This window comes from Vulpes vulpes, chromosome 8, assembly GCF_048418805.1.
Source record: "Vulpes vulpes isolate BD-2025 chromosome 8, VulVul3, whole genome shotgun sequence".
NCBI lineage: Eukaryota > Metazoa > Chordata > Mammalia > Carnivora > Canidae > Vulpes > Vulpes vulpes.
Window position 1 is genome coordinate 74,514,462 of NC_132787.1, and position 26,509 is coordinate 74,540,970.

At 55.0% G+C, this 26,509-nt stretch overlaps 1 protein-coding gene across 4 annotated transcripts in view; it reads right to left on the reverse strand.

Annotated features, from left to right (window-relative positions):
* Nucleotides 1–429: 429 nt before the first annotated feature.
* PSD4 (pleckstrin and Sec7 domain containing 4) overlaps nt 430–26,509 on the reverse strand; it is a 35,276-nt gene continuing 9,196 nt past the window's right edge. Inside the window, exons 1-17 of one of the 4 annotated variants that reach the window (XM_072767134.1) lie at nt 23,551–23,799; nt 15,407–16,497; nt 14,157–14,282; nt 13,818–13,896; nt 12,940–13,321; nt 9,716–9,892; nt 9,224–9,304; nt 8,967–9,079; nt 8,672–8,730; nt 8,378–8,467; nt 7,244–7,287; nt 6,717–6,877; nt 5,605–5,675; nt 5,352–5,515; nt 4,495–4,639; nt 4,170–4,313; nt 430–2,657 (exon numbers count right to left, since the gene is read on the reverse strand). In XM_072767134.1, the coding sequence (XP_072623235.1) occupies nt 2,400–2,657; nt 4,170–4,313; nt 4,495–4,639; nt 5,352–5,515; nt 5,605–5,675; nt 6,717–6,877; nt 7,244–7,287; nt 8,378–8,467; nt 8,672–8,730; nt 8,967–9,079; nt 9,224–9,304; nt 9,716–9,892; nt 12,940–13,321; nt 13,818–13,896; nt 14,157–14,282; nt 15,407–16,384 (3,072 nt within the window). In that variant the 5' untranslated portion in view covers nt 16,385–16,497; nt 23,551–23,799 and the 3' untranslated portion in view covers nt 430–2,399. Of the gene's footprint in view, nt 2,658–4,169; nt 4,314–4,494; nt 4,640–5,351; nt 5,516–5,604; nt 5,676–6,716; nt 6,878–7,243; nt 7,288–8,377; nt 8,468–8,671; nt 8,731–8,966; nt 9,080–9,223; nt 9,305–9,715; nt 9,893–12,939; nt 13,322–13,817; nt 13,897–14,156; nt 14,283–15,406; nt 16,498–23,550; nt 23,879–26,509 lie in introns of those variants that run through there. The other 3 variants (XM_072767133.1, XM_072767135.1, XM_072767136.1) reach the window with 3 other exon arrangements.

Genomic DNA, 26,509 nt, shown 5'->3' on the forward strand with positions numbered 1-26,509 from the left:
TCAGAGTCGCAACCCTCTCCTTGGCGGACTGCTCCAGAAGGTGGGAGGCCTGGCCTGGATCACTGTGGATTTAGGGAAGTGGAAGGCTCTGGTTCTAGTGATGGTTGGGGACAAACAGACTAACTTCCTCTTCTTCAGGGAGCAGAGCTCTGCGGCTGGACACAGGGGCCCCACAAGCTTGAAAGATGCAAGCCCGCCCCCCAGTGGCCACAGGTCAGAACTGCAGCCTAACCACGCAGCCTGCACCTTCCCAGGCCTCCAGGCCAAGGGACGCCTAGGCAGCATTGGCCCGCTGCCGCCGGCCCTCCCCCCCCCCCCCCCCCCCCCGCAGTCACCACCTGTCTCTGATGGCTTCCCGCGCCCAGGTGAAAGAGAGGTGCCAGTTCTACTTGAACAAAGAAGCATCAAAGTGCCACACACATGCACAAATGTGGATAAACCTCTGCCTTTTTTATTCTGGTTTTAGAAATAAGGATATGCGTTCAGTGAGGTCAAATAACCCACTCAAGGCCAAGCTTGTGTCAGTCCTGGGGCAAGTCTCATCCACCTGATGTTAGGTTTTCACCTATTAACTGCACATCAGTGACCCAAGCTGCTTTTAAAAACAAAAACAAAAACATAATCATGCCCTCGACCCAGACCTACTGAATCTGAATCCCTTAGCATGGGATTTGTTCCTGAGGATGGGAATGCATCCTCAGCATGCCTCCCCAGCAAGATAAAGTGTGCTTCTATACTGATAGCAAGGACCAGAGAACAGGACTGTTACCTCCCAGAGGCCAGAGACATGTTCCAGTCATTTTGGAAATCCCTGTACTAGCCCATAAAAAGTGGTCAATATTATTTCTGAAATGAATGAATGAGTAGATGAACAAATGATTCTGAGGTCCCCTCTGGCTCACAGTCTTCCACACATGCACACAGACCTACACACGCACATACAGACACGCAGAGGTACAGACACACCTAGATGAAGGGAGACTAAGCCTGGCACCCTGCAGGTGGCTCCAGCTGCTCAGAAAGGCCTGACCCTCCCTTCCTCACACATTTGTGCACGCCTGCATTTATTGTGCGCTCACTGAGTACCTGGCCCGGCCCCAGGCCCTGGCCAGACACCTCTTATGGTCTCTGAGGGCCAGCCCCACTTGGTGGAGTTCCAGGCCACGGGGCTGGTTACAAACACAGAGGGAGGAGGCCCCCCACCCTCTGGCAGGAAGGCCAGAGAGGCAATGCGTCAGCCAGCAGGCGGCAGACAGGCAGCAGAGGCCCCTCTTGGCGGGCAGCCTGCTCGCACACTTGGCTGAACAGAGACAATGGTGGCTGCTTCTCCAACCCAGCCTCCTTCCCACAGGCAGAGTCTGAGGTCCATGAGTGTCCGGAACCTCCCCCAGAGCCCAGCTGGGAGGCAGAGGGCAGCACAAGGGGACTTCCCAGGGAGGGGAGCAAAGCCCCCTGTGAGCTGGTGGGGGTAGGGTTCTGGAAGTGGCCCTGGCACCCCTCTTGGGAATGCAACTTTATGGGATGGGGTGTGTGGAAGGGAGCCAGGCTTCTACCTGGCCCTCACAGCTCTCAGCTCCTTCCAAGAGAGCCCCCCGGGGGATGTGTCACATCTTGCCCCTCAGCCCTCTCCCAGGGTCTGAACCTGGAGGACCTCATTCCCTGCTCTGGAGGAACAAAGGCCCCTTGTTCCCAGGACTCTCCACAGAGCTCTGGAGGCTCCAACCCCTTCTGGCCCTCACCGACCACCAATGGGTCTGCTCTGATGATTAGCAATTGGGCGTGTGAGGTGGGGCCTCCTTCATTTGCCCCTGGTGCATGGATGATTGTAGGGGGGAAGGACACAAAGGCCGGGGGCCCAAGAATCAGCCTCACTGAATTTGTTCTTGAAACCCTGCCTTCCCAAGGCCTACCTGTCAGGGGGCAGGGTTGAGCCACCCTGCTGTCACCTGAGGATGGCTGGGGTCTCCCAGGACCTCTCACCACAGGTCACCAGACTCCCAGTGCAAGACCACCCCCAGGGCTATGGCTCCACTGGTTTGACTGCCCAGAGGCTTCCGCTGCCTCAGCCTCCCTTCTGGAAGCTCAGAACCCAGGAGTACTCTGAATTTCAAATGAGTGTTGAGCTGCCCCTGGGAGTATAGCCAAACTCTTATCCATCCTACCCTGAGAGTGAGCAGGGACTGGGGCAGCTGGGGGCCAACCTGGGGGTGGGCACAGAGTATAAGGAAAGTTCCAGTGAACAGGGAGGGAGGATCACAGAGAAATCGGGGTTGTCCTTCAGTGGAAAGGGGAAGGGCCTCATCCCCCATCAGGGACCCACTGAAATGAGGCTCCTCTGTGGGGTCTCATCTCAGGTCCATCCCGGACATGTGGTCAGAGTCTGTGAGGTGGCACCAGCCTCACAGCTGATTGCGGTTCCTCTTGGGTATGATCTTCCGGTAAGTTCTGCGCTCTGAGATGTTGCGCTTCACCTTGGCAGTGGTGGGGGCCTCCTCCTGGTGTAGCGACGGGCTGGAGTGGGACTTCTTCAGGCTGGGCTTGGGCTCCTGAGTGCCTCCAGCTTCCCTCCCCAGCTGCTCTTCCCACAGGTCCAGGTCATCTGAGGAGCAGTGGAGACGGGCCACCAGCAGCTGCACGTAGGTCTCGTAGCGGGTTTTCTGCAATACACGGGACCCGCCACCTTAGTGCCACCCTGGCTCCAGGGCTGGAGGAAGCTGGAATCATGCGGGACAGACCACTCACATGTGAACAAGACTCTGGTGGTAAAGATTTCTGCAAAAGGAGTGCTGGGCCAACAGCCAACATCTGTACTGAGCTTGACTTTGCAGACTTTGCAGGACACAGCAGCAACGTGCCCAAAACGTGCAGTTATCTGGACAGTTTTACAATAACACCTACCAGCCCAGGCTTGTTCTAACAGCCACCACCTTGTAATGCTGTAACTAACGCCTCCAGAACACGTTACATCTCTGAGACACTAAAAGATCCATAACCCACTAGGCCTGATCTGTGCAGTGCTGCACACAAACAGCTCACATCTGTACTGAAGCCTAATTGAGTCTGAATAGCATTTTAACAATTGGCATCTGGAGAGTGGGATGCTAACTACCTTCATCTGTTTAACTCTCCGAAGGCCTCCATAACTAGCAGCTTTCAGATGTGGGTGGGGTCCCAGGGTACTGAGTGTATGCTCATCCTCCACCCCACCTGATCCTCATCCCAGCCGTGGCTGACTGGGTGGCCAGGGAATCGTTTTCTCCACCTTATAAAGAAGGGAATGAGATCTAGGGAGAGCCAAGGTTGCAGCTGACCATAGGCAGGGAGAGGCTAGGATTCTGCAGGCAGGGATGGATCCTGTCACCCCCAGAGACTCTGGGAAACGGTGCATCCACCGCTGAGGACCACCTACCCAGCTAAGGGATGAGCCAAAAAGGCAGGGAGAAGGCAGCATGAGACCTGGCGAGCACAGCCCAGGATGACACAGATGCTTCCTTCTCTGGTCTCTGCCTCTGGATGGCTCTGATCCTCTCTGTCCTCATACTGCCCCCTCCTCTGCCCCTCTTGGCTTCAGATCCCAGAATGTGTGCACTGACCAGAGGCCTAAGATGTAAGATGAAGGAGGGGGGGTAAGATGTGGGGCCAGGGGATAAAACAGTGCGGCACAGATCAGATTATTCCTTAGTTAAGACTATGAGGCACGGCCCTGCCTGGAATAGGATGTGAATTCATCAAGTTTGGAGAAATTGTTTAATCTCTCCCTGCCTGCTTCCTCATCTGTAAAGGGAGGATGACGGTCCCTACCTCAGAGTTGTTAGACGCCTAAATAAGATAATACCGGCAAGTATTACAAGCTCTATACATACTGTCTACTAGTACTAGGTAGGTATTAGGGAAGATAATTCAACTAAAATACAGTTTTCCTTTCAATTTAGGTAAAGGCGAATATAGTATGCTCCTAGGTGAAAGTGATAAAGAGTCCGCTGGAAGAGTTTGCAGACCAGCAGCTGCCAGGTGCCCCCAGGACAAGGGAAGGGGCCTGCGTGCACAGGGACACGCACGCGGCACAGGGCGCTGCGGGCCGCCGAATGCGGCCACGAGAGGGCGGCAGAGCGCCGCGCCGGGGGGGGGGGGGTGCGGAGAGGCGGGCGGGGGGGACTCCGGCGCCTGACCTCGTACTCCAGGTACTCCTTCCGCAAGCGGTACTCCTCCAGCTCGCGGCCGCGGCCCCGCCTCTCCGGTAGGTTCCGCTGCAGATCGAGCAGGTCGTCGGAGGCAGCGTCCAGGCAGTTCTCGTGGGATCGGTGCTGCTCCTCCTGGGAGCGGGGGAGCAGGGAAGCTGTCCCACCGCTCCGTCCCGGGCCCCGGCGCGCAGCGCAGCCCCCATCCCCGCGCGCCGCTCCCGGGCCCAGGCGCTCGGCGCCCCCGCTCGGGCTTGCCAGGCCCGGCGCGCAGCCCCGCCCTCCCGTCGGCCCGTCCCGCTCCCGGGGGCCGTACCAGCGTGCTCTGGGCGGGGCCCACAGGCAGGATGGGCCGGACAAATCTGCGCTGGGAGCCCACGGCGGCAGGGAAGGGCGGCGCCGAGTGCGTGGCGGCCGCCAGGTTGATGCGCGCGATCCAGGAACTCATCTCCTTCGCGGTGCTGAGGGCAGAGGAGGCCGTTAGTCCCAGGGTGACCGAGTCGGCCCTGTCCCTCTCCCCCCAGCCTCCTGCGGGCTGCACAGTCTTCCAGACTCTCAAGACCTAGAGCCTCAAAAAGCCAGAAGCCGGTCACCAGCCGAGGTGGCTGACCTCTGCGGGTGGTTTTTATCATCTGTCAAAGAGGAAAATCTAGGAAAGCAATGGAGTTTAGATCAAATGCAAAAAAAAAAAAAAAAAAAAAAATCAGTGGCTAGAGGCTTTCCTGGAATCCTCTGTTCATAGGTAGGAGGCTGGCCCGGGGCTTCCAGGGAAGAGGCCCCTGCAGTGGCAAAGTGGGCAGGGTCAGAGGAGGCCTTGGGTGCAGCCCTAGGACCCCTGCCGGCTGCGGCGTTCTAATGTTCCGGGCCAAGAAGGCAGTTCCCGGGGATCCCTGGGCGGCTCAGTGGTTTGGCGCCTGCCTTCTGCCCAGGGCGTGATCCTGGAGTCCTGGGATTGAGTCCCACATCGGGCTCCCTGCATGGAGCCTGCTTCTGCCTCTGCCTGTGTCTCTGTCCCTCTCTCATGAATAAATAAATAAAATCTTAAAAAAAAAAAAAAAAAAAAGAAGGCAATTCCCACCAAGGCCCCAGCCAGCAGCCATCAGAGGGTGAGCGTGAGATCAGGGAGAGGAGGGCTAGGGCCTTGCTGCTTGGCAGGCACCCCCAGGGACTTACGGTGCCTGGAAGAGGTAGAGGCGCCAGTCGGCAGTCCGCAGCTGGAAGACATGCGGCTTCTTGGTGTAATGGGTGGCCGGGGTGGCCAGTGAGTGGTGCACTCCCACCGGCTCGTCCACCATCTGTCCCACCAAACTCTGGCCAGGGGGGCAGTGGTCCTCTCCCTGCCACAGGGCACAGGGCCTCAGAAAAGGGGTGCTTATCAGTTGCCCACCCTCCGAACCATTCTGGTTCCCCACCCTGCCCTTCCTACCTTCAGGAAGTAGAGGACCATCCCTCGAAGCAAGGTGTGGAACATCTTCCAGCCACGCTTACCCCACGGTGCTGCTCCAGGGGCAGAACACAAAAGCAGGTGGTAGCACCCCAACCAGACACATGCAGTCCCCTCTCCCCGCCAACTCAGTCCCTCCCCAGGGTGCACATAATAAACACACAATGATGTACCAACACAAGAAAACAGTGGCAAACAAGCAGATGCCATGCCTCACACCCAGGCAATCGTGCTTGGACCGCACAAATGACAACAAAACCAGATATCCACACCAACCATCCTCCCCTCCAAACACTCCCACCTGCAAGCACAGTTCCACCAGACATCTTTCTGGTCCCATCCAGAGAGTCATAGGGCTCAGGTTGTCATGCAGTAGGTGGCCGGCTTCCCCGGGGTCGCCTCCCGGCCTTGCTCAGGCCCAAATGCTAGCTCCTGGCTGGTCCCACACCCCGTCCAATCCAGAATTCCATTACTGCTCTGGTCCCATGGCTGCCCTGCCCTAAAGCTCCCACCTGTCTGCAGAATGAGGCCAAATGTACCCCCTGCCATTCTGTCACACACCCCCTATTCCCAGCAAACCATTCCTGCTCCTTGTCTGTGGGAAATGCCCTCTGGCCTCTTTTGCTCTGAGGTTCAACTCTGATACCATCATTTCCCAGAAGCCTCACCCATCCCTGTCCCCCACATCTCACCCTCCAAACAAAATCAAAACCTAGCCCTCCTCCACACCCCCATACTTGACCTCCCCCTCCCTACACCTCTCAGCAATTTCTACCTTTTATCCCAACACTGATGTACTTGTCTCACCTCCCCCTTACCACAGGGGTCCTGGGGGGTCCTGAGGGCCAAGAAGTACCTAGGTGTGTCTTGTCTCTGCACCCCCGCCCCCTGGCATCTTACCCGGCACCCAGCACATGGTCCCCTTCAAGGAAGGAACACAGGCTGCCTGTCCTTGACCTGCGCCATCTCTGTGCATGCTGTCACACACTTCAGCCCATGTCCCTGTGCCAAGCCACTCTGCATGCCTGTATACACACACACTCTGGTTCGGTGGCAGACACAAGCCCCACACACTCAGCACAGCAGACACTCACTCTTCTTGCCATCCGCATCGTGATGCATCTTCCGAGCCAGGATGCCCTGCTTGTAGGTGGGCGCCGTGGGGTTCTGGGCCAGCTGGAGGAAGGGGTTGCTCATCTTGCCAGAGGGGAGAGACAGCTGGGCCTTTTCTGGTCTGCCTGCGTTGTCTTCGTCCCTGGGCATCAGAGAATCAGGTTGGGGGTACTGACTGGGTAAAAGCCACCAGGAGGGGCCCGCAGCTTCAGCACCTTCTACCTTCTTTCTCACTGGGGAGCCATGTCCCAGGACCCCCCAAAAGGAGTCCTTCAAAACCAGCTATTCCTGTCATCCCTACTCCCCACGGCCCCTGGATCCTCCAGGTATTACCTGGACTCCTCCACCCTCTTTGAGATTGGCCTCTGTCTGGACCCCACACAGAGGGGACCACTGTCCAGAGGCCCTGGGCTCCTCCAACTCTCAGGTGGGTGGGTGGATGGAAGGAGGATAGGCCCAGAGGCAGGGGAGAGGGGTGGGGAGTAGAAGGAAGAGGAGTCTTACTTACACGGCCCATTCAAGCTTCTCACTTCGGATAGACCAGTAGAGGGCCTAGAATGGAAGTGCACAGTGGGCAGGGAGCCTCTGCCCATGAGGCCCAAACTCAGACATAGGACAGGGAAAAGCTGCAGTCTGCCTCTTCCATCCCCTTCCTCCTTGACCAGGAGGCAGCTCATCCATGCATCCATGTCCTCATGCATACGTGCAACCATTTATGGAGCGTTCACCATGTGCCAGGGACTGTGCCAGATGCTGCACGGTGATCAAAGCAATCCTGATCCCTACCTGAGATTCATGAGGCCTGAGCTAGTTCTCCTGAAAAGGAAATGAATCATCCACATACCATCCTGGCCCAGAGGGATCTGACAATGCAGGAACAGCTGACTAACAGGGCCAAAATATGGATGGTGGAAGAATGAGTAAATCAGTGCTGGAACTTGGAAATGATGCAACAAAGAGTACTCGTGTCCATGCATCTTGCTGGCCTTTGTAGCTCTAGCGATGCCTAGCATCATGCCAGGCACACAGCAAGTGTTCGAGAAGTGTCCATCACAGAGACGAAAGAATCAGTGCCATCATAGCTTACGAAAAAGCAGGCTTGTGCCCCTTGTCATGCTAAGCACAACAACCTTTATTTCATTGTGATAACCACACTGTAAAGCAGTCGCTACTCCTGGAAGAACTTCAGCAGCCAAGCTGCCTAAGACTAGAAGAATTCAAACCCTAGAACACGCAGCTCCTAAGTCTTAGACTTAATGCCACTTAAAACTTTGCCTTGGTTCATTTCTGAGAACCAAAAAACAAAACAAAACAAAACAAAACCTCAGTGAGTCGCAGATTCCCCATGTCTCAGAAGCACCTGGAAACTCAAGAGAACATTTTAGGGATCCTAGCCCCAGAGATTCTAATTTAGTCGGTCCAAGGCAGGGGGCCTATGAATTTGCACAAGCCAACAAATTTCAAGGTGCTGCTGCTGCTGACCAGGATGCACACTTTAGCACCTTCCATAAACAAGCCTTGGACTCCCAAGGACTTTGCAGCAGAGCCAGGCCCAGGCAGGGCATCCCCCCCGGGATGAGGAGCTACACAGGAAGCCCTGGCATCATGATCCCAGTGAGCCACCAGCCCCCCCGTGCCTTACCTTCAGCAACTCCTTGGGGAAGTTCCCGCCATCTCGCAGGCCATTCAGGTTGGTTATGAATTCCTGGCAACTCATGCTCTTCCCAATGTTCTGTGGCCATTGAGAGAAGTGGGACAGCTGGCACACACTCCCCACCCCAAGAGAATAACCCCCTAGCCAGCCACTCTGGAATCTTCTCCAGTTCTCCAGACCTACTCCTCCCCCACCCCCCACCCCCAGTTCTCCAGACATAACCCTGCCCCCGCCCCCCGGGGCCCTTCCATGCCGCTGGTCCCAGCTCCTTTGCCCTCTCACCTGTCCATGCAGGTCCGTGTTAAGGAGCATGATGGCACAGGTCAAGGTGTGTACAGAATCTGCCCCAGAGGGAGGCAAGTGGAGAGAAAGCTCGTTGGAACCAGGACTCTTGCCTTTCCACTGCCCATGCTGGGTGCAGCGACGCCCAAGTGCTTCTGGTTCTCCACAGCCACCCAAATACTCCCACGAGCTACTACCCAGTGAACTCCTGAGCAGACCCCTGGGGACACTTCCATGTCATCCTCCCAGGCACCAGAGAACCCCCTGCCCTGCCCTCAAGGCCTGCCCCTCCTACCTGCGGAGGAGAAGGCCCCAGGATTGCAGTGATGGAAGCGTTTGGAGAACTGGTAGAGGACTCGCTCTCGCTCCTGTGTCTCCCCACTGAGCACCAGGGCCTGGAGGAAGCCCCTGGAAGGAGGGCCAGACTCCAGGACAGAGCCCAGGCTGGGGCAGCCAGAGGGCACCCGAGCTGGGGGACAATCCTATTCCAGCCTCCCCAGGGCCACACCTCCCAACTGTCCCTCCTCCCCAGAGAGGGCCTGGCGGCATTACCTGAGGGCTCGGTCCAGGCTCTGGCCTCCAAATTGGAAGAAGGACAAGTATTCCTCAGCCACAGCCCTACTGAAGTCATTGCTGCAGAGAGAATATAGCAGTGAAGCCCGCCCTGGGGGTGTGGCTGGGGCCCCAGGGCCTGCACATCCCTGGAGGGTAAGAGGGCAAGGGGGCAGCCAGGGTCCTGTCTGCCACTGGCACCCATCCAACACTGAGTGGGGAGGACACATGGAGTAGGGTTGGGAGGCAAGGTGGCCAGGACTGGGGGCTCTCGGGTGGGCTCGAAAGTGTGGAGAAGAGGTGACAAGTGGGACTAAGAGGAAGAGGCAGGCACCACAAGAGGACAGGGGAGGGGATGGAATAGGACAGGAAGGACGGGTTGAAGGGCAGCAGGGACACAGGGACAGGAGGGGCAGCTGGGCGACAGAGTCCGCTGACCACTGCTCCCTCTCCTGACAACCTCCAGCCTTGCACAGGCTCCAAGCCCCTTACTTCTTCTGCAGGTAGGCAGCCACTTCAGACTTCCGGAAGCCTTCCAGGTGATAGAGGCGAGAGGCCAAGTCCCAGGCCACCTTGTCGGGGCTGACACCATTAGCCAGCTTGTCTCCAGCCTGTGGCCTTTGGCCTTCCTCCAGGGACTGTGTTTGGGGCATGGGGCTCTCAGGAAGCCTGTAGAGGTACAACAGTGTCCTCAGACTACCACGTGGGATGGGCAGGAAGGGGTACTGGGTCAAGCATCCCTATAGGTTAGCCATGGGAGGGGTGCCCAGAGTCCACGCTCAGAGTTCAGCAGGGGAGCTGGAGCTCCCAGGCCTTGAGTATTGAAGGCAGCAGCTGGACCAGGGCCTTCCTGGGGAAACTGGGGCCTGGCCTGGCCTGGGCACAGGAGGATCCGGAGAGGTGGCATACCTGCCAGGCCAGCAAGCATGGGAACCAAGCTTAGGCCCCAGCACTTTCTCAGTTAAACCACAAGGACATTTTGAGCCCAGGTCACATCAGCTGTCACGTGCAGTCCTTTGAAGATGCCAGTGGTATCTAATCCATCCCCAGGAGGGATGGCATTTGTCTCCCCGAGTCCCACCAGCCATTTGTCTCCCTCACTTGTCCTGCTGTGCTTGTGATGCCTCCCTGCCCCCTCTCCCCCTCTAAGACCCAGCTTCAGGCTTCACTCCTAGAGCTGGAGCCAAGGAAGGTGCAAGGGTGAGGGATGAACAAGAAGCCTGGCTTCAGGCATGGCGACAGCTGGGAGGGAGTCAAAGAGGTGGCTTCTGACCTCTCCCTTCTTATACCCACAGGCTTGTGGTAAACAAGCCCTCTCCTCAGGAGCCTACATGGTGACCTGTTATTATTATCATGAACATACAGAGGACCAGGCCACCCTGACAGACTCGGGGGGTGCTCAGGGTCTGACACTCAGAGCCTTGGAAGTCACCAAGCCAGTCTCCACCCGACTTTTCCGTTTCCCCTGCAACATTACAATTGGGGGCGGGGGTATCATCATTAATCTGAATATTCTGAATCCTAGTAACCACAGTTAGGAAGCTGTACAGATAAGCAACACCATGAGAACATGAAAATGTTCACTGGTAAACTGACCACTTATCAAATGGGGCTGCACTCGACCACCCTCTCTCCTTAACACAAGTGTCCATCTCTGCCCCCAACCGGGCCATGTCTTCACTGTTCATTTCTCCCTGAGTCCTGAGGCTCCCGTACACCCAGCAAGGCAGGGCTGGCATAACGGAGACCTGCGGAGAAGCAACATCACCCATCTTGCCCCCCCCCCAAAACACGGGACTTCATGAAGTCTGTGTTAGTGAGGCCAGAAGAGTCTAGGAATCACAGGAAGAGCCACTGACAAACAAGGAACTGGAGCAGTGAGTCCAGTGGACAACTGAAGAGAAAAATATGGACAACTCATCACATCTGAAGAGAACTCTGATAGCTGAGCAAGCCCTAAAATGCTTTTACAGAAATGACCTGGCCAATTGGTGTGATTACTAAAATAATATCTAGATGGGGAGTTACTCTGGAGGAAAAAATGATGCAAACATAAACTGTCATGGGGTTGTGTACTTAAATAGGTGAATTGTATGGTATGTGAATTACTTCTCAATAAAGCTGTTATTAAAATAAATTAATTGGGATGCCTGGGTGGCTCAGCGGTTAAGCATCTGCCTTTGGCTCAGGGTGTGATCCTAAAGTCCTGGGATCAAGTCCCACATTGGGCTCCCTGCATGGAGCCTGCTTCTCCCTCTGCCTATGTCTTTCCCTCTCTCTCTCTCTCTGTCTCATGAATAAATAAATAAAATCTAAAAAAAATTTAAAAATTTAAAAATTGGGATCCCTGGGTGGCGCAGCGGTTTGGCACCTGCCTTTGGCCCAGGGCGCGATCCTGGAGACCCGGGATTGAGTCCCACGTTGGGCTCCCAGTGCATGGAGCCTGCTTCTCCATCTGCCTATGTCTCTGCCTCTCTCTCTCTCTCTATCATGAATAAATAATTAAAAAAAAAAAAAGATTTTAAAAATTTAAAAATTAACTGAGGGGCGCCTGGGCAGCTCGGTTGGTTGTGTCCAACTCTTGGTTTTGGCTCAGGTCGTGATCTTGGGGTCATGGGATTGAACCCTGTGTCAGGCCCCCTGCTCATCAGGAAGTCTGTTTCTCCCTTTGTCCCTCGCCCTGCTTGTGTGCTCTCTCTCTCTCAAATAAATAAACAAAATCTTAAAAAAGAAAATATGGTTCTCATTATAGGTGGATTTACTTACTTTTATTTTGAGTTGAATTGACACTAGTGTTGGTATGACAAGCCCTCTCGTCTCAGATCCTGAAAGACTCCCCTGATTACCAAGCCTCCGAACACCTCCAGAGGCAGTATGGTTTTCCAGATGCAAGGGGAAGATGCTCTGGTTTTGGCACTGCCTGAGATTCTGTCCCCATCACCCAGTGACACTGAGATAGGGGTGAGGCCGACCTTCCAGTTAGTACAATCTGAACCGTCATCACTGGTTCCTCCTGGCCTCTTCAGTATGTCCCCTACTCGGGCAGCCAGAGAACAAAACCCCTCTCCTGGGTGGAGGCCCTGGGCGCCGACAGACCTCAGGCAGCCTCCTGGGGCAGGCAGACATTGAGACTGGCTTCCCAGTTGTCCTATTCCTGCCTTGGGCCACAGTTCTGTGGTTATTCAATCCCATTATGGGCTCTGAGATCCACTCCCTGGTTCCAGTCAAATTTCCCCTTGGTGTTCTGACTTCTCCTGAGATCTGAGCCAGCACCCTGGGCCTAGGCTCATGGATGAGTTTCTCCCAGACACCTGCTCAAGTTCAAAGCAGTGTGTAATTCACAATCACCAACTCTGATCTTCCCACTCCCCAGCCCTGCCTAGCACGACTGCCATTTCTCTGGACACATAGGCCTGGTCAGGTCCTCTGAACACCCCCACCCCCACCCTCCAACCCCCCGGTATCCAGGCTCTTGGGGCATTGCCTCGGCACACACCAATCCTGCCCCACATGTGTAATTGTCTGCTTTTTGGTTTCTCATGCTTTCAAATCCTCCAGTACTGCTCATAACTGCTGGCACCCAGTCATACAATCCTGGCTTAATAGATATTAGTATGTTAAATCCCAGTGTGCATTTCTCATGCTCCATCCAGACCAGGGTATTCTTAAATGCATCCACAATTAGAAGTCAGACGACCGGTTAGGCTAACACTTACCCTTCTGTAGAAGTCAAGCGAGTGCCAGGCTGGAAGGCTCCAGCCTCTGCAGTCCTGGCTGGACTTTCACTCCTTACTTCTTCCCCAGGGTGTGGGGCCTCTCCCGCCTCTTCTCTCTCCAGAAAACTTGGTTCTGTCCCATCTGGCTCCAAGAGTGAAGGGCATGAAGCATCTAGTATGCACCCGGGAAAACTGCTGCCCAAGTTGTGGTCCTGGTGCTGTGGGCTGCCTTCTTGGGAGGACACAGGGCTGGGCCTGGGGCCAGGGCCTCTGCCCTCAGACTCGGGACTGCTAGGCTCTGTCAAAGAGGCTGTGCTCCCCCAGGGGCCCGGAGCCAAGGTGTATGGAGCAGACTTCTGGATACACTCAGCATCACTGTCACCTGAGGAAGAGCATGGAGGGAAGCTGACATGGGGCGAGAGGCAGGCTGAGGGCTGGGGGCCTGGCAGAGCTAGGAAAACCGCCTGGGCAGCCATCCACATGCTCCCTCCCTGGGGCTCCTCCCCTGAAGCTGGGCCGCATGTTCTGTGCCTCCTTCAGACAGGGACCTCCCCCAGGCACAGGGAGTGGGCAGAGGGTTCCCAGGACTCCCGTCCGAGGCAACCCAGGGCTCAGGACTTCCTAAACCACTGAGGCCCAGGCATCAGAAATGCTGGGTCTTTTCCACATTTCTTCATTAACTCTATGCAATGAGCATTTTCAAACCCATTGTATGAATGAAGTCACTGAGGGAGAAGCAGGATTTCACCCTTGGTCTGGCTTCAACACGATATGATGGGACTTCTTAATGATATCTATGGATCCAAGGTCCATCTTTGTCCCTACCCAAATCCAAAGCCTCCCACACCCAATTTCCCAGAGTCTCTAATAGATCTCACCTCGGTCCTGGGAGAGAAGAGGCACCTGGGCCCAGGAAGGGCCCTCTTCTGTCTGCCAGCCTTCCGGGCTGGGCAGGGCCTGTTGAGAAAGGCAGGGGATCTCCATGAGCCTTGGGAGACACTCAGAGGGGAGGGCAAGAGGGGGAGGATGACTGAGGAGGGTGACAGGGCCCCTCCTTCTCTGCTCTCTTCCCACTCTGACAGCATAGCCTCAGTTCAGAAGAGGAATCCGGGGTGAGAGAAGACCCGCATCCTAGGAATGCTGGTGCTGGCCCAAGAACCACCAGGGCATTACTTCATACAGATGGGGAAGGGGGGGCCGGGAGAGAAGTGACTTGCCCAATGTGGCACACGATGTGTGGCAGAGCTGGGATCAGATTCCACTTGTCCTGTGTCCCAGGTCAATGCTTTGTCCACACAGGATGTTGCAGATAGGGCGGAGTTAAGACTGCTTCCCAGCAAAGTCTTAGAGAGGAGAGGCAAGAGGTTTGACCCAAGGGAACAGTTCTTAGGGCCTTAAACGCATCCCACAAGGATTCCGGAGCCCCTCGTCCATGCTCACTGACTCTTGGTCTTCTCTGCCTCCATCCTCCTCCCTCTGTGGTCTGCAGTACCAGCCCAAGGACGGCCTGGATTATGACAGCTCCCAGGCACGGAGGTGAGAGCAAATGCTACTTGCTGTGAGGATGGGGCTCCCAGGCTTCCCTCTGAGGACCCCAAGGGCCCTAGAGCAACAAGGTCCCAAAAATGTACTCGCACAGGACAGAGCCACAATGCCCCATGCTGGACCTCCCAGCCTTCAGGTGGGGGCCGGGGGGGGGCCTCCAAGAATACCTAGCAGCTCCTCTGATCTTGGGGTCAGGTGAGAGAGCTGCTCTGGTTCACAGCTCTTCTGCACTGTTCTTTGGGACCAGAGAGATTAGAAAGTTACAGCCCAGCTCTCCATCTTGAGTGTCCTTATCTCTTAAACAGAGGGCTCCTTGGGAAAACAGTGCTCCCCACCGTCTCACGTGTCACTTGTCCCCAGAACTTGTCCTAGTTGATATCAAGAACCTCTGCCATTGTTATGCAAGCCTGATCTATGGCCCCTGGGGAGGAGGCGGAGGGGTGGGAATAAAAGACTGTGAACTAAAAGTAACCAAATGCTGAAATATCTCAAGAAAAGAAAGGACAAGACTCTTAAAAGAGATATCTCCCAGCCTGGGGCAGAGGTCATCTCGCAGGCTGAGCACTATCCTGTTATAGCTGGGTATGTCTTGGAAGTGGGAGGGGTAGTGTCTAAGAATGGTCTGGAACATACTGCAATTGGAGGAGCTGTTTGTTCTCTAAATGTGTCCAGACTCAGCCCCCTGGAGCTGGTGAGATGGAGACATTTGCAGACTTAATTGCCATCATGTTCTGATGACATCATGGCATTTATAAAATGCCCTATAATTCTGAAGGTCATACTGGGCCTGTTTTTCTGCTCTATTACTTTAGGATTCCAAAAGGCCCTACCATCTAAAAAGGGTGTTCTGGGCCTGGTGACCACAGAGAAAGGCCCTTCCTTCCATGCACAGCCTTGGCTTGGTCCCCAGGGCTCAGCTTACCTCACTCTCTGTCCAGCACCCTGGTGCTTCCAGCGTCCCCTTGGTGGCCTCATCCACCACAGTCTGTGAGAAGGAGTGAGGTTTGTAGGTGGGCACAGGGAAGGGAGGTGTGGTGTGGCCACTGGAATCAGCTGTGCCATCCCCCAAATCCGGCTCACTGTCCAGTTCCCACAGCACCCCTCCTCCTGAGGGGGGAGGCTCCAGGGTCTGGGGACCCTGGGGCTCAGATCTCAAATCCATGCAGGAATCTGAGAACTCCCAGGAAAAGTGAGCTCCAGAAGCACCCGTGTCCGAGCAAGGGCTCTCCAAAAAGAGGGGATTGTCAAAGAACACACTCTCCTCCTCAGCACCCCACTCTGGGGAGGAGTCTGTCCTTCCCTTCCTGGGCCACACAGCATTCTGGTTCTCCCCTTCAGGGTCACTGCTATCTCCCCCTGGGGCTTCCACCGAGGGTGAGCTGGGATGGAGGCCTGAGCTGCGGGGGCCAGCAGAGCTGGAGGGGAGAGGGGGCAGTTCCACAGGGGCTGCAGGGATGCAGCATCTCAGCTCAGCCCGGAGCCCCTCTGTCTTCTCCAACTCTTCCTCCAGGTCCAGGACACACATCTGGGCCTGTAGAATGCCTGCCCAGAACATCACCTGGGTGGACGTGCTCTGGCTCTGCCTTGGGCTCCCCAGGGGATGGCTATCCTTGGGTGACCTAGGGGGTGCTGCTTTGTGCCCGGCCCCGCCCTGGGAAGAGCCACTCCCCAGGTGCGGGGGCTCCATGCTGGCACCACTGGGAGGAGCATCTGGCCTCATGCAATCAGGAGGCTCCGAGGCCCAGGTCTGTTCCCGAAGAGGTTCAGGTTTGGGAGGGTCAAGAAGGCTGCACGTTTCCTTCAGGTGTGCTTCAGGACATGGCTGTAGGTTGTCTCCCAAATAGAGGTTAAGAAATTCCATGGGCTTGGGTTTTTCAGAGAGTCTGTCGTCCCCCATCATCCAGAGTGCAAGCTGCTCCAAAGCCCCTAGAAGTGTCTGCCTTCACAATCCCATTGTGAGGATTGGGCGTGGGGAGCGCTGGCCCAAGTGGCAGCTGGGAGTCCACACCTACCCTGGAAACGCCCAAAGTAAATGCAGGTTAGCAAAGGGCTGTCAGTCCATGGACACATGCGTCTTGTGTATCAGACAGGTTTCAGGGTGCCTGTTGTACCCCTGGCACCGGTCAAGGAACACATGCCCTCCATAGCCCTCCCATAGCCCTCCCAGGGGTGAGGGGTATATCATCAATGCTGTCCATCCCACAATCTCAACTGCTCACACCAGGGTGGCACCTGCTCCAAAGACACCCATCTATTGGCAGAAGGTGGCTGAGTGGCTTAGCTGAGAAATATAAATGGGACACACTGGATCTTTTTTTTGGGGAATCTGGAAGGGAGAACAGAGAAACTGAAGTGGTTGGTAGCAGGAACAGAAGGTGGACATTCCTCAGAGCAGCATAAAAGCAGTGGCAAGCTGAACACACACATAAACCAAAGTATGGGGGAGCCGAACAGACACAGACTAGAGGTGAGGAGCCCTGAGCGAGAAGCAGGCACCCAGGAAAGGAAGGCACAGGCTGCCTTATTTCTACTTTCCAGGGCTCCTGTCTTTGAGGCCTCATCTTTGGCTCAGCTAAACTCACTGGGGGCCCCAATGAGAGGACCCACAGCCCCTGCGGCCTACCCAGCTACGAGAGGGAGCAGCAGGAGACTTGTGGCTGCACCACATCTGCCCAGACCTGCCCAGTGCATCGGCCACACTAGCTGAAGAATCTTGAAGGATCTTTTCCAGAAGCATGCATCTCCATCCTCAGCATAGAGACGAGTTACAAGACTCTCTGGGTGGCCCTACTTCTTCAGGACAATGGCTTGTTTTGACCACATAGACACTCTGCAACTCCTAACTGGACCCATTTCCTGCTTGGTAGAGTCCCAGGAAGTGCAGGGCTAAGTGCACAGCCCTTTTAGCGTGGATGCCCAATACTGAACATACCCCTGGCTGCACTGGAACTTTTCTGGGTTTCCCTTTGGCCCACATCCTGCACTCACGTGTTTCCATCCTAAAATCTTGTGTGTGCTTGTGTGCTGTGTTAAACTATTTGGGGGAACAAAGATATAAAGAGACACACACCTGCTCCCAACTTGTAACCACCTGGGGCCTACCTATTGGCCCACCATTAAACACTGGATAAATGGGACCCCGCCCCCCGGAGCTGGAAAACCAGGCTCAGGTGGGGACTTACTGTTCAAACCTATCATTTAAGGTCACCTAGAAAACATGGCTTGGCACCATGCCCTCTTTTGGGACAGTATCTGACAGAAATGACACAAGACCACCAGAAATTTCAGTTTCTTGCTCCTTCTGAGAGCTTCTTCCTAAAAGTCCCTTAGAACCCCTGTCTGGATTTTTCCCTCTCTGTCCCAAACCCTACATTCCTCTCTCAGAGCAGGAACCTGTCATTGCTTGGGCCTCAAGATCTGGAGGCTGTCTCCCTGGGAAAGGCTCGTGTCCAGTGTCCAGCCTTCGGGGCTACCAAGTTCTAGCAGTGACTGTGTGGACTGTACCTTCCCTGAAGGCGAGGCTAGTCCTTATTTTTAAGCTTGTATTCGATGCTCTGAATCAAAGCAATGTGCACCAGTCTTACCCTTGGCTCTTGTCTGGGTCTCCTTGCTCAGCCATTGGTCCTTCTCATTTCTTTGTCTCCACCTCACGCCCCTCTTCCCAATTATAGGCTGAGGACTCCTATGCTTTGCTCCTTAAGTCCTGCACTGGTCCAACAGGCAATACCAGAACCTTCCTCCCCTCAAGCAGTGTGGTCTGTTTTCTACTCTCAGTCCTCTCTGGGTACTTCCAAGGGAGAAGGACGAGTGTCTCACAACCCACTGTCTATATTTGGGCTACCCCTCCAGATCCAATCTACCTCCCCAGGCCTGTCTGGAGAATGATCAAATGTGAGAGAGGAGGTGAGATCTCCCCACTGCAGCCTTCTCCAGCAAGCCCACAGGGTACAAAGAACACAGAGAAGGCAGCTCCATTTAGGAGACAGAGGACAGAGGTGGAGGGGAGCACCTTCTTTACAGTTCACTTCTGGATCCCAAGGCTGACCTTCCTTTACCCTCCCTTCCTGCCAAGACCTGGGCTATTTGTGCTTAGCTGGCTCCCCTCCCAACACCCCTGCCCTGGTCTTCATTCCTCTACACAGTCCACATGTTGTACATGAACATGTGCCAGCCTCAGGAGCATGTCCCTGTGGGAATGAGAGCATTTTGTCTGGATAACATCAACTCCCCTACTCTCATCAGTGACCTCACTTGGTGGGAAAAGTTCAAACGCCAGTAACTGGAATGGGAAATGTTGGCAGCGGCCTTGTGGAAAGGAGTTCTGCAATTGCTATGAGACAGGAGTCCCAAGTGTTTCTCTTTGCAAATATGTACTTTTAAATAAATATGTATATGAATTAAGGAGCCAAATGGGTAAATGCTCGTGACTCTGCTAGGCATAAATTTGCCCTCCCAGAACAACCCCAGATCAACAGGTTCTGGGCTGGAGGGGCAGGGGAGGGGGCGGACAGAAGCTGTAGCAGCTTTCCAGAGATCAAAGAGGAGAGAGCAGATTTCTGGGACCTGAGGGAGGTGGGGTAGGGACCGAGGAATAGAAGGAAGAAGCAGACAGAGCATTTGGTGACAGAAGAGGCATACAGTTTGGCTAGTCCATTACTCTGAATGGATTAAAATCGACCTGACTCCACCCCACCCCTCACTCTGTTTCAGAGCATTTATCCTGAGGTGTGACTGTTGGTGTTTCACTCACATGGCTCCTGTCTGCCCTTCCCAGAATGGAAGCACCAAGAAAATAGATAGATTAGAAAGCTAAAGGTTACTTTTGACTCAAGAATTCAGGACCACCCATGGGACCCCTGGAGTTACAGAGCCTGGTGGCAGGTGTTCCTGGTTCTAGGCTGGCAGTTCCAAATGGGCAGCACATGGCTTCACGGTAGAGTTGCCACCTTTGGTAAATAAACATAGTGGATGCCCAATATTTGGGACATACTTATACTAAAAATTTACTGTTTAACTGAAATAAAAATGTAACTGGGCATCCTGTATTTTATCTGGCAACCCAACCCCACAGAGGAGGTGAAAAAAATGTACCAAGCCCCCGCAAAGCACCTGTTATCCAGCTAGGTGCTTCACAGCCATGAGCTCATTTGTCTTGACAGCCACCCCACAAATGAGACAAGTGCTATCATCTCCTTCCTAATAGAAGCTAAAGCTCAGAGAGTGTCAAAAATGTACTCATTTTTGAGTAGCTCAGCTAGTAGTATGTGGCGGAGCTGGAGTCTGCATGCAGGTCTGTGGCTCTCTTACGTATCACTCTCTCTCCCCACCCATAAATCAATTCCCTTGGGCCTTCATGAATTGAATGAAGCATGAATTACTTGTGAAGCAGAGAGTCTCTTGAATTCATCTGTTTTCCCACTGTCCAGTTCAGTGTCTGCTTGACTCAGAAGTGGTACTCCAAAAATGTTTGTGGAAATGAGAGGATGGATGGATGGATGGAATGAAGGGAGGGAGGGGGAGGAAAATGGATGGACGGATGGATGGATGATGGATAGAAGGTATGGATAAAAGAGAAGGATGGAGGGATGGGTGGATGGATGATGGATGGATGAGTGCATGGAAGGGAAGGATCCTGAAAACCCCTCCTTGACAACCTTACCAAAGGACTGGGGAGATGGGGCTTGGAGGAGATTTAGCATCATTTTGACCTTGCAACTACCTCCCAAGGACAATCTGCCTATGAACCAATCACATCTTCCTTCCTCCCAGGAAGCCCAGGACCCTTGGGGCAGAGCTCTCCCAGAGGTAGGGTCCTGCCAGGCCAGCAGCCAAAATGTTCACATGGGTCCCAGCTCCCAGGCAGCAGCTGGTAGAGAGGAGGAGACATGAGGAAGACTCATTCAATCACGTGATTTGTGCTCTCCGCCTCTGCAAGGGCTACTGTGACTAGAGTTTACGTGTTTCTCCTCCTCTGCTCCCTTTCTTCCTCTCTTTCTCTCTCTCTCCCTTCTCCTCTCTCTCTCCTTTTTTAAATCACTCCTCCCTGAATGAAGGGGTAGAATGGCCTGATGGGTAAGGTCACTGTCTATGGCCATCAAGGCAGCCCTGCCTGGGTGAGGGCAGGGGTAGGGGCCTGTTTCCTGGAGGCAACCTTCCGTCTTAGTCAGAGGTGGGCCAGGACCTGGGGACCAGAACTCAGGTCTCCATATCTAGAATTGTCTTGGTTTACCTTTTTTTTCAGCCCTGGTGTTGAGTGAAATCTCTTTTGAAACCACTTATTTGGGACCCCTGGGTGGCTCAGTAGTTGAGCATCTGCCTTGGGCCCAGGACGTGATCCTGGAGTCCCAGGATCTAGTCCCACATCGGGTTCCCTGCAGGGAGCCTGCTTCTCCCTCTGCCTATGTCTCTGCCTCTCTGTGTGTTTCTCTCATGAATAAATAAATAAAATCTTAAAAAAAAAAAAAAAAGAAAAAAGAAAAAAGAAACTGCTTATCTCAGGTGTCCTAACCAGAACAAACGAGGAAGAAAGTTCTACTGCATGCCTTACACGGTGAGTTTTGTTAACCTCCAAAATAAAGCGGCCCTTGGATGGCTTGGGAAGTTGAAGGATAAGCTCCTGGAGAAGCAGAATGGCTCTATGGAATCCAACAAAATGTTTTGAGCTCCAGAAGACAGGAAGGAATGGGAAGAAGCTGAGCTGGAGGAGAGGGAGGAGGTGGGGGGGAGGCGCCCCCTCTCTACTGGAGTGGAGAACAGTGCAGGGGCTAGGCTGGGCCTGGCTGATGGGAATATATAGGACACACAAACTCATCACTGGGGGATTAAGGGGCCTAAGTCCCTCCACCCCTACCGCCCCTCACCCTGGGATTCAATGCAACTTTGTCTTGATCTCGGGCAAGGGGGAGGGGGGATGGTGGCGCAGGAGGGCAAGGAGACCAGTTGGCTCTTGGACTGTACTTCTTGAGAGTGCATTTGCTTTTCACCCCCCACCCCCGCCCTTGCTGGGGCACACGGCTTTACTCTGAGGTGCAGGGAGGCCACAGGACACTGGGGGAGAGCCTGCCCTGGCCGAGGAGGTGGCAGCCTTGCATGTCTGTAGCCCCCCTATGTCTAGAGGCTCACAGACTAGACTCAAGTTCCAACTACAACTGATGAGCTATGTGACTTTGGTCAAAAACTTCACCTGGTTCCTTATCTATAAAATAAAGGAAATAAGATGGAGTAAAGCTATGCTATAGATTTGTGATAAAGCAGGATGGGTCTGAGAGCTGCTGCTGGCCTGGCCCCCTGGCAGGTGCTCAGAAATAGCATGTCCTGCTCAGTTTAACTTTGCTGGTTATTTAGAGAGGCCCAAACAAATAAGCCCACAAACAACCCTCCCAGTGGGCTCCCTAAGCTCTGAGCCCCATCCCCGAGTTTTATGGCTCTGTGCCTCACTCCCTTGAAGCTTCCAGATTCAGCAGACATTCCTTCCTTATCCCTAGAAAATTTTCCTTCCTATGGAAAAAGCAAAGGCTCCTGGCCCATCCAGGAATTTAGGAAGTGGCCTGTCCCTACACACCCCTTGGTAGGAGCCAGGTTAGGGATGTCATCCCAGAGGGCAAAGGAATAGAGGAAGAGTTCCTTATCTGGAGTTGCAAGACAGATGCTCCTGCCTAAACCTGGGCAAGAGCACCGTGAGAGACATGCCTAGGGGCAGCCCCACATCCTGCCTACACGGAAGAAGCCTTCATGCAAGTGTGCACAAAGAGAGAGACAGAGAGAGAGAGATACCAGCAGTGCGGAGGATCCCGTAGTGGGGTCAGCTGGGGCTCAGGCAGAGAGGGAAGAGAATGAGGGTACAGAGACAAATGGGGTACAGAGACAATGGGGGAAGAGAGGGTGGGGGAAGGGAGAGTGGGAGTAGAGAAGATGGGGGGCAGAGAGGTTGGGGTACAGAGAGAATGGGGGCAGACCACCAATGTATCTCCAGAGCAGCTGCCCCCTGGGAATGACAAAGACCCCTAGGAGGGCTCAGGGCCAGGCTGGGCCACCCTCACCCCTCCTGGGTCTCCCCTCCTTCCCCAAAGAGCCCAGCAGCCCAGGTTCTAAGCCCTGTGCTGGGTGGTTCATTACCTGCAGAAAGCAGCAGCTCTGGGATGTTTTAAAGCCTCAGGAGGCTGGGGATACAGGCCCATCTGAGGCGCATTCCTTCTAACCTGGCTAAAGTCCAACGGGCCTGAGGAGTATTTATTATCTGCTGATGACAGCTCACCCTCCCCTGCCTTTTTAGCAGAGGAGTGAAGCCAACCATAGGATCTTAGGCCCTTAGAAGGACCTTCCCTCCGTGAGACTCCATTTACCATGAGGATGACAGCTACGAGCAGAAGGCCTCACAGTGTCCTAAACAGGGAGGCTTTGGCGAGTAAAATGATGGCCACTGCATATCAGGTCAACGGGCCTAAACCACGGCTGCCCTGGCAAACCAGCTAGTGGGGTCCCTAGCACTAATCCAGCCTCTTGGGGTGGGGCCTGAAGGGCAAGGTAGAGCTGGGAGCCCCCTAATGGCCAATTCTGCGGCTGAGCTCCCTCAGCAACTACACCCAAAGCTGCCTCCGCCCCAAAGCCCAGGCCTGTCTGGCTTCCTTCTCTCTAGCCTCACTCTCAAAGGCTCACCCGGAGCTTCTGGTCACAAAGCCCCCACTGGGTACCCAGCCACAGTGGTCACCAGGGACCTGAGGAGGCCCATAAGAGGTTCAGGAAGGAGCCCCTTCCCCCTTCCTAATTGGAGACTCCCAGCGGCTCTGGAGAGGCCAAGGTACATAGGGGTCAGAGCAGGGATCAGAGGCAAGGCCAGATTGGGTGGGGTGGGTTGAGGGAGGAGGGGGACAGAGAGAAGGAAGACGAACGTGAGGGCTGCAGGCCTGCCAGGCTCATAGAAGGTGGGCCCGCAGTGGGCCTACAGAGCCCTCCTTCCTGCCCACCTGCCCCTGCGGCTACCACAGGGGCCCACATGGGACTCTCCACATCCCTTGCTCCCCTCAGCTCCCGCCAGGCCGCCACCCCCAGCAGGCCCACCTTGCTCACCTCCCAAGGACCCAGGAAGGGATAAGCGGGCCTTCCCCATGCAGGTCCGTCCACCAGTGAATGGAGAATGTGGCTGCCGGTGCTTCCGACTTCCGCTCCCCTCACCACCACGACACGCTCACCCCTCCCACCCCGCGGCCTCCTCCGGGCTCCTGAGCAGCTCGCCACCTCACACTTCCTGCCCACAAGCCAAGCGCCTCCATTCCCAGGTCCACTGCCTCTGGCCCCCTTCCTCAGGCCCCTGCTGCCTGCGGGCCCCCTACCCTCCAGGCGGCCCAGAGAGACGTGGTGACGCCCTCCTCCCCAGGCTAGGGCCCAGGGAGAGAAAGGGGAAGGTGCTGTGCCCCGGGCTGTGGACAGGCCCCACCCCCTTCCTCCCTGTGGTTCTGTCACCAGGTTCTCATCTCTGCCCCAGCTGGCGGTCCCTCGTCGCCAGGCACCCAGGGGACAGAGGAGGGCCCTAGCCTGGCAGCTTTTCTTTTTCCGTTTCTCACAAATGATATTGCAAACTGTGAAAGGCTTCTTTTCATACAGGTAACAGCGGTGCCTGACACACTTGTCTTGCAGCTACAAAGTGTCCCCCAGGAGCACCATACTGCACTCCTCTCAGCTCCATTATGAAGTACCGCTATATCCACTGCAGACTGAAGGCAGGCTTGGAGAGGTGACACCACTGCCTGGGGTCGCACAGCTGGGAAGTCACACAGCGGAGGTCAGAACTCAGAGTGTCTGACCATGAGAACCAACAGTCATCCATTCCCCACTACTGAATTCCTGCAGGATGCAGGTCACAGCTGACCACGAGTGTGACACAGAGGCTGGTGGGGAGCCTTGCTCGCGTACCATTCTCTTCTCCTTCTGTACAATCTACATCTTCAGCCTCAGGCACCCCCAGCTTCATGCTGAGGCTCCAAAGCCCCCTCCCTGCCCCAAGCTCTGGTCTTCACAATTCCAAGGGCCCAGGAGACTTTGCCACTTGTGAGCCCCAGCATCAGAATACCTTCTGACCCAGGCTGTCCTGGCCCCTAGTTTAGAGGCCTATTTCCAGCTCTACCCCTCCTCCGGCTGTGTCCCTCCCCCAGAAGGTCAGGCCCACCAGGCCTTTCTCCACCATACTCAGAGCACCCAGGAGCCTGGAATTCTCGGCTTCCTGGGCCCATGTGGCATCATCCTACCAAGAGGCCCTGCATCACTGCTCTGTACAGCCCTAGACTGCAGGGGGGTTAGGGAAAACAGGGAGAGGAGGGACTAGGTTTGCACCTGTGGGCAGGTTGCCCCCTGCAGGCACACGTGGTACAGGGTGGAGAAGAGGGAGGGGAGGCTGGCCACAGCAGGGGTTGGAGGCCAGAAGTGGGCTCTGCTGTGGTAGCCACATTCAGGGGAAGCCGAGAATCTCAATTCAAATCTCAACAGGTCACACTATTAAGATGGGAGGTAGGAGGATAGACACACTTCAAAGAACACTTTGTCAGTTGCAGTTCTAATTTTTACATATTTGAACACATCAGATGGGCCCCTCCACCATTCATGTTCTGGGGCTAGCAAATGCTAGGGGCAGGTTTATCTCCTGAGTGCCTCAGACTCAATGCAATGCTAACCGGGTTCATCACCCCCACCCTCCGTTGCCCGTCCTGCTGTATTTGGGATCTTACAGAACTGTGCCCAGCTGTACATGCCAGAAACCCAAAGTCCCCTCAGCCTGAATGCAAACCCTCCCTTGAGGCCTCTCTGGAACATGGCCCCAGCCGGCCAGCACCTACTCCTCCTGTGCTTCCTATGAGAGAAGCTGCTGACCCCTCAGGAACAGGACACAGGACATCTGTCCCCAGGGAGCTTCCAATCTAGTGACAGAGGCAGAAAATAGACAAGTGGCCTAGGTAATCTACATCTGATTGTAAACTGTGGTTACTGGGGAAGGTAGGGGTGGGGAGCCAGGAGGGTCAGCAGCAGGAGACCTGCAATGCTCGTGGGGACCGTTACACCCTGGTGAAGGGGAGCCAGCATGTCTAATTCCTTGCCTGAGACTGGAAAGTTCTCCATGGGTTAAGGGGACAGAAAGCAAGCCAGTGTGGCTGGGCAGCTGGCTCAGGGGATAGTGGGAGGAGATGAGGTGGGAGTGGCAGGACCAGATGCCAGGGGGGCCTCAGCAGCCAGCCAGCGTGCAGGCTAAGCAGGGAAATGACAGGTCAGGAGCACTGCCATATTGGTTTTTAAGATCAACTACTACCGTATGGATAACAGACAGTCAAGGGCTCACAGAGGAGCAGGGACCAGCTGGGAGCCCCGGGGGCCCAGGAGAGGCAGGCTGGTGGCATGGAGGGGCTCAGAGAGGGCAGAGCAGAGGAGCAGGGGGGCTTGGGATACACGCTGGGCTGAGTGGATGGACCAGCTACTCAAGCAGAAGCAAGGTGTGAAGAGGAAAGACTAGTCAGGGGCAAGCCCCAGATTCCTGACTACAGCAACCAGATGGGTACAAATGGGATTTGCGAAAATGGCAGGATTGGGGAGAAGATCCAGAGTTTGCTTTTTCAGAGTTCTTTTTTTTCAGGTTTGAGATACCTGTGAAACTCAAGCAGGCAACTGAAACCATGCCTGGCGGGGATAGGAAGGCTGGGCTGCAGAAGTGAGCGTGCGTGAGCAGCAGGAAGGGGCTACTTGAGGGACTGATGGAGCCTACTAGGGACGAGTCTGCAAAGGAGAGTGAGGAGGGACTGCCAGGGAGGGGACAGAAACATGAGGAGCATGTCATCACAGAAGACAAGAGAGGAGATAACTACAGAAGGAGGAAGTGGTCAGCTATGTCAAATGCTACTAGAAAGTCTAGGAAGATAAGGAGCAAAGTGGCCATCCAATGTGGCTGCACGGGCAGCCCTGGTAGCCCAGTGGTTTAACGCCGCCTTCAGCCCAGGGTGTGATCCTGGAGACCCGGGATCGAGTTCCGTGTCGGGCTCCCTGCGTG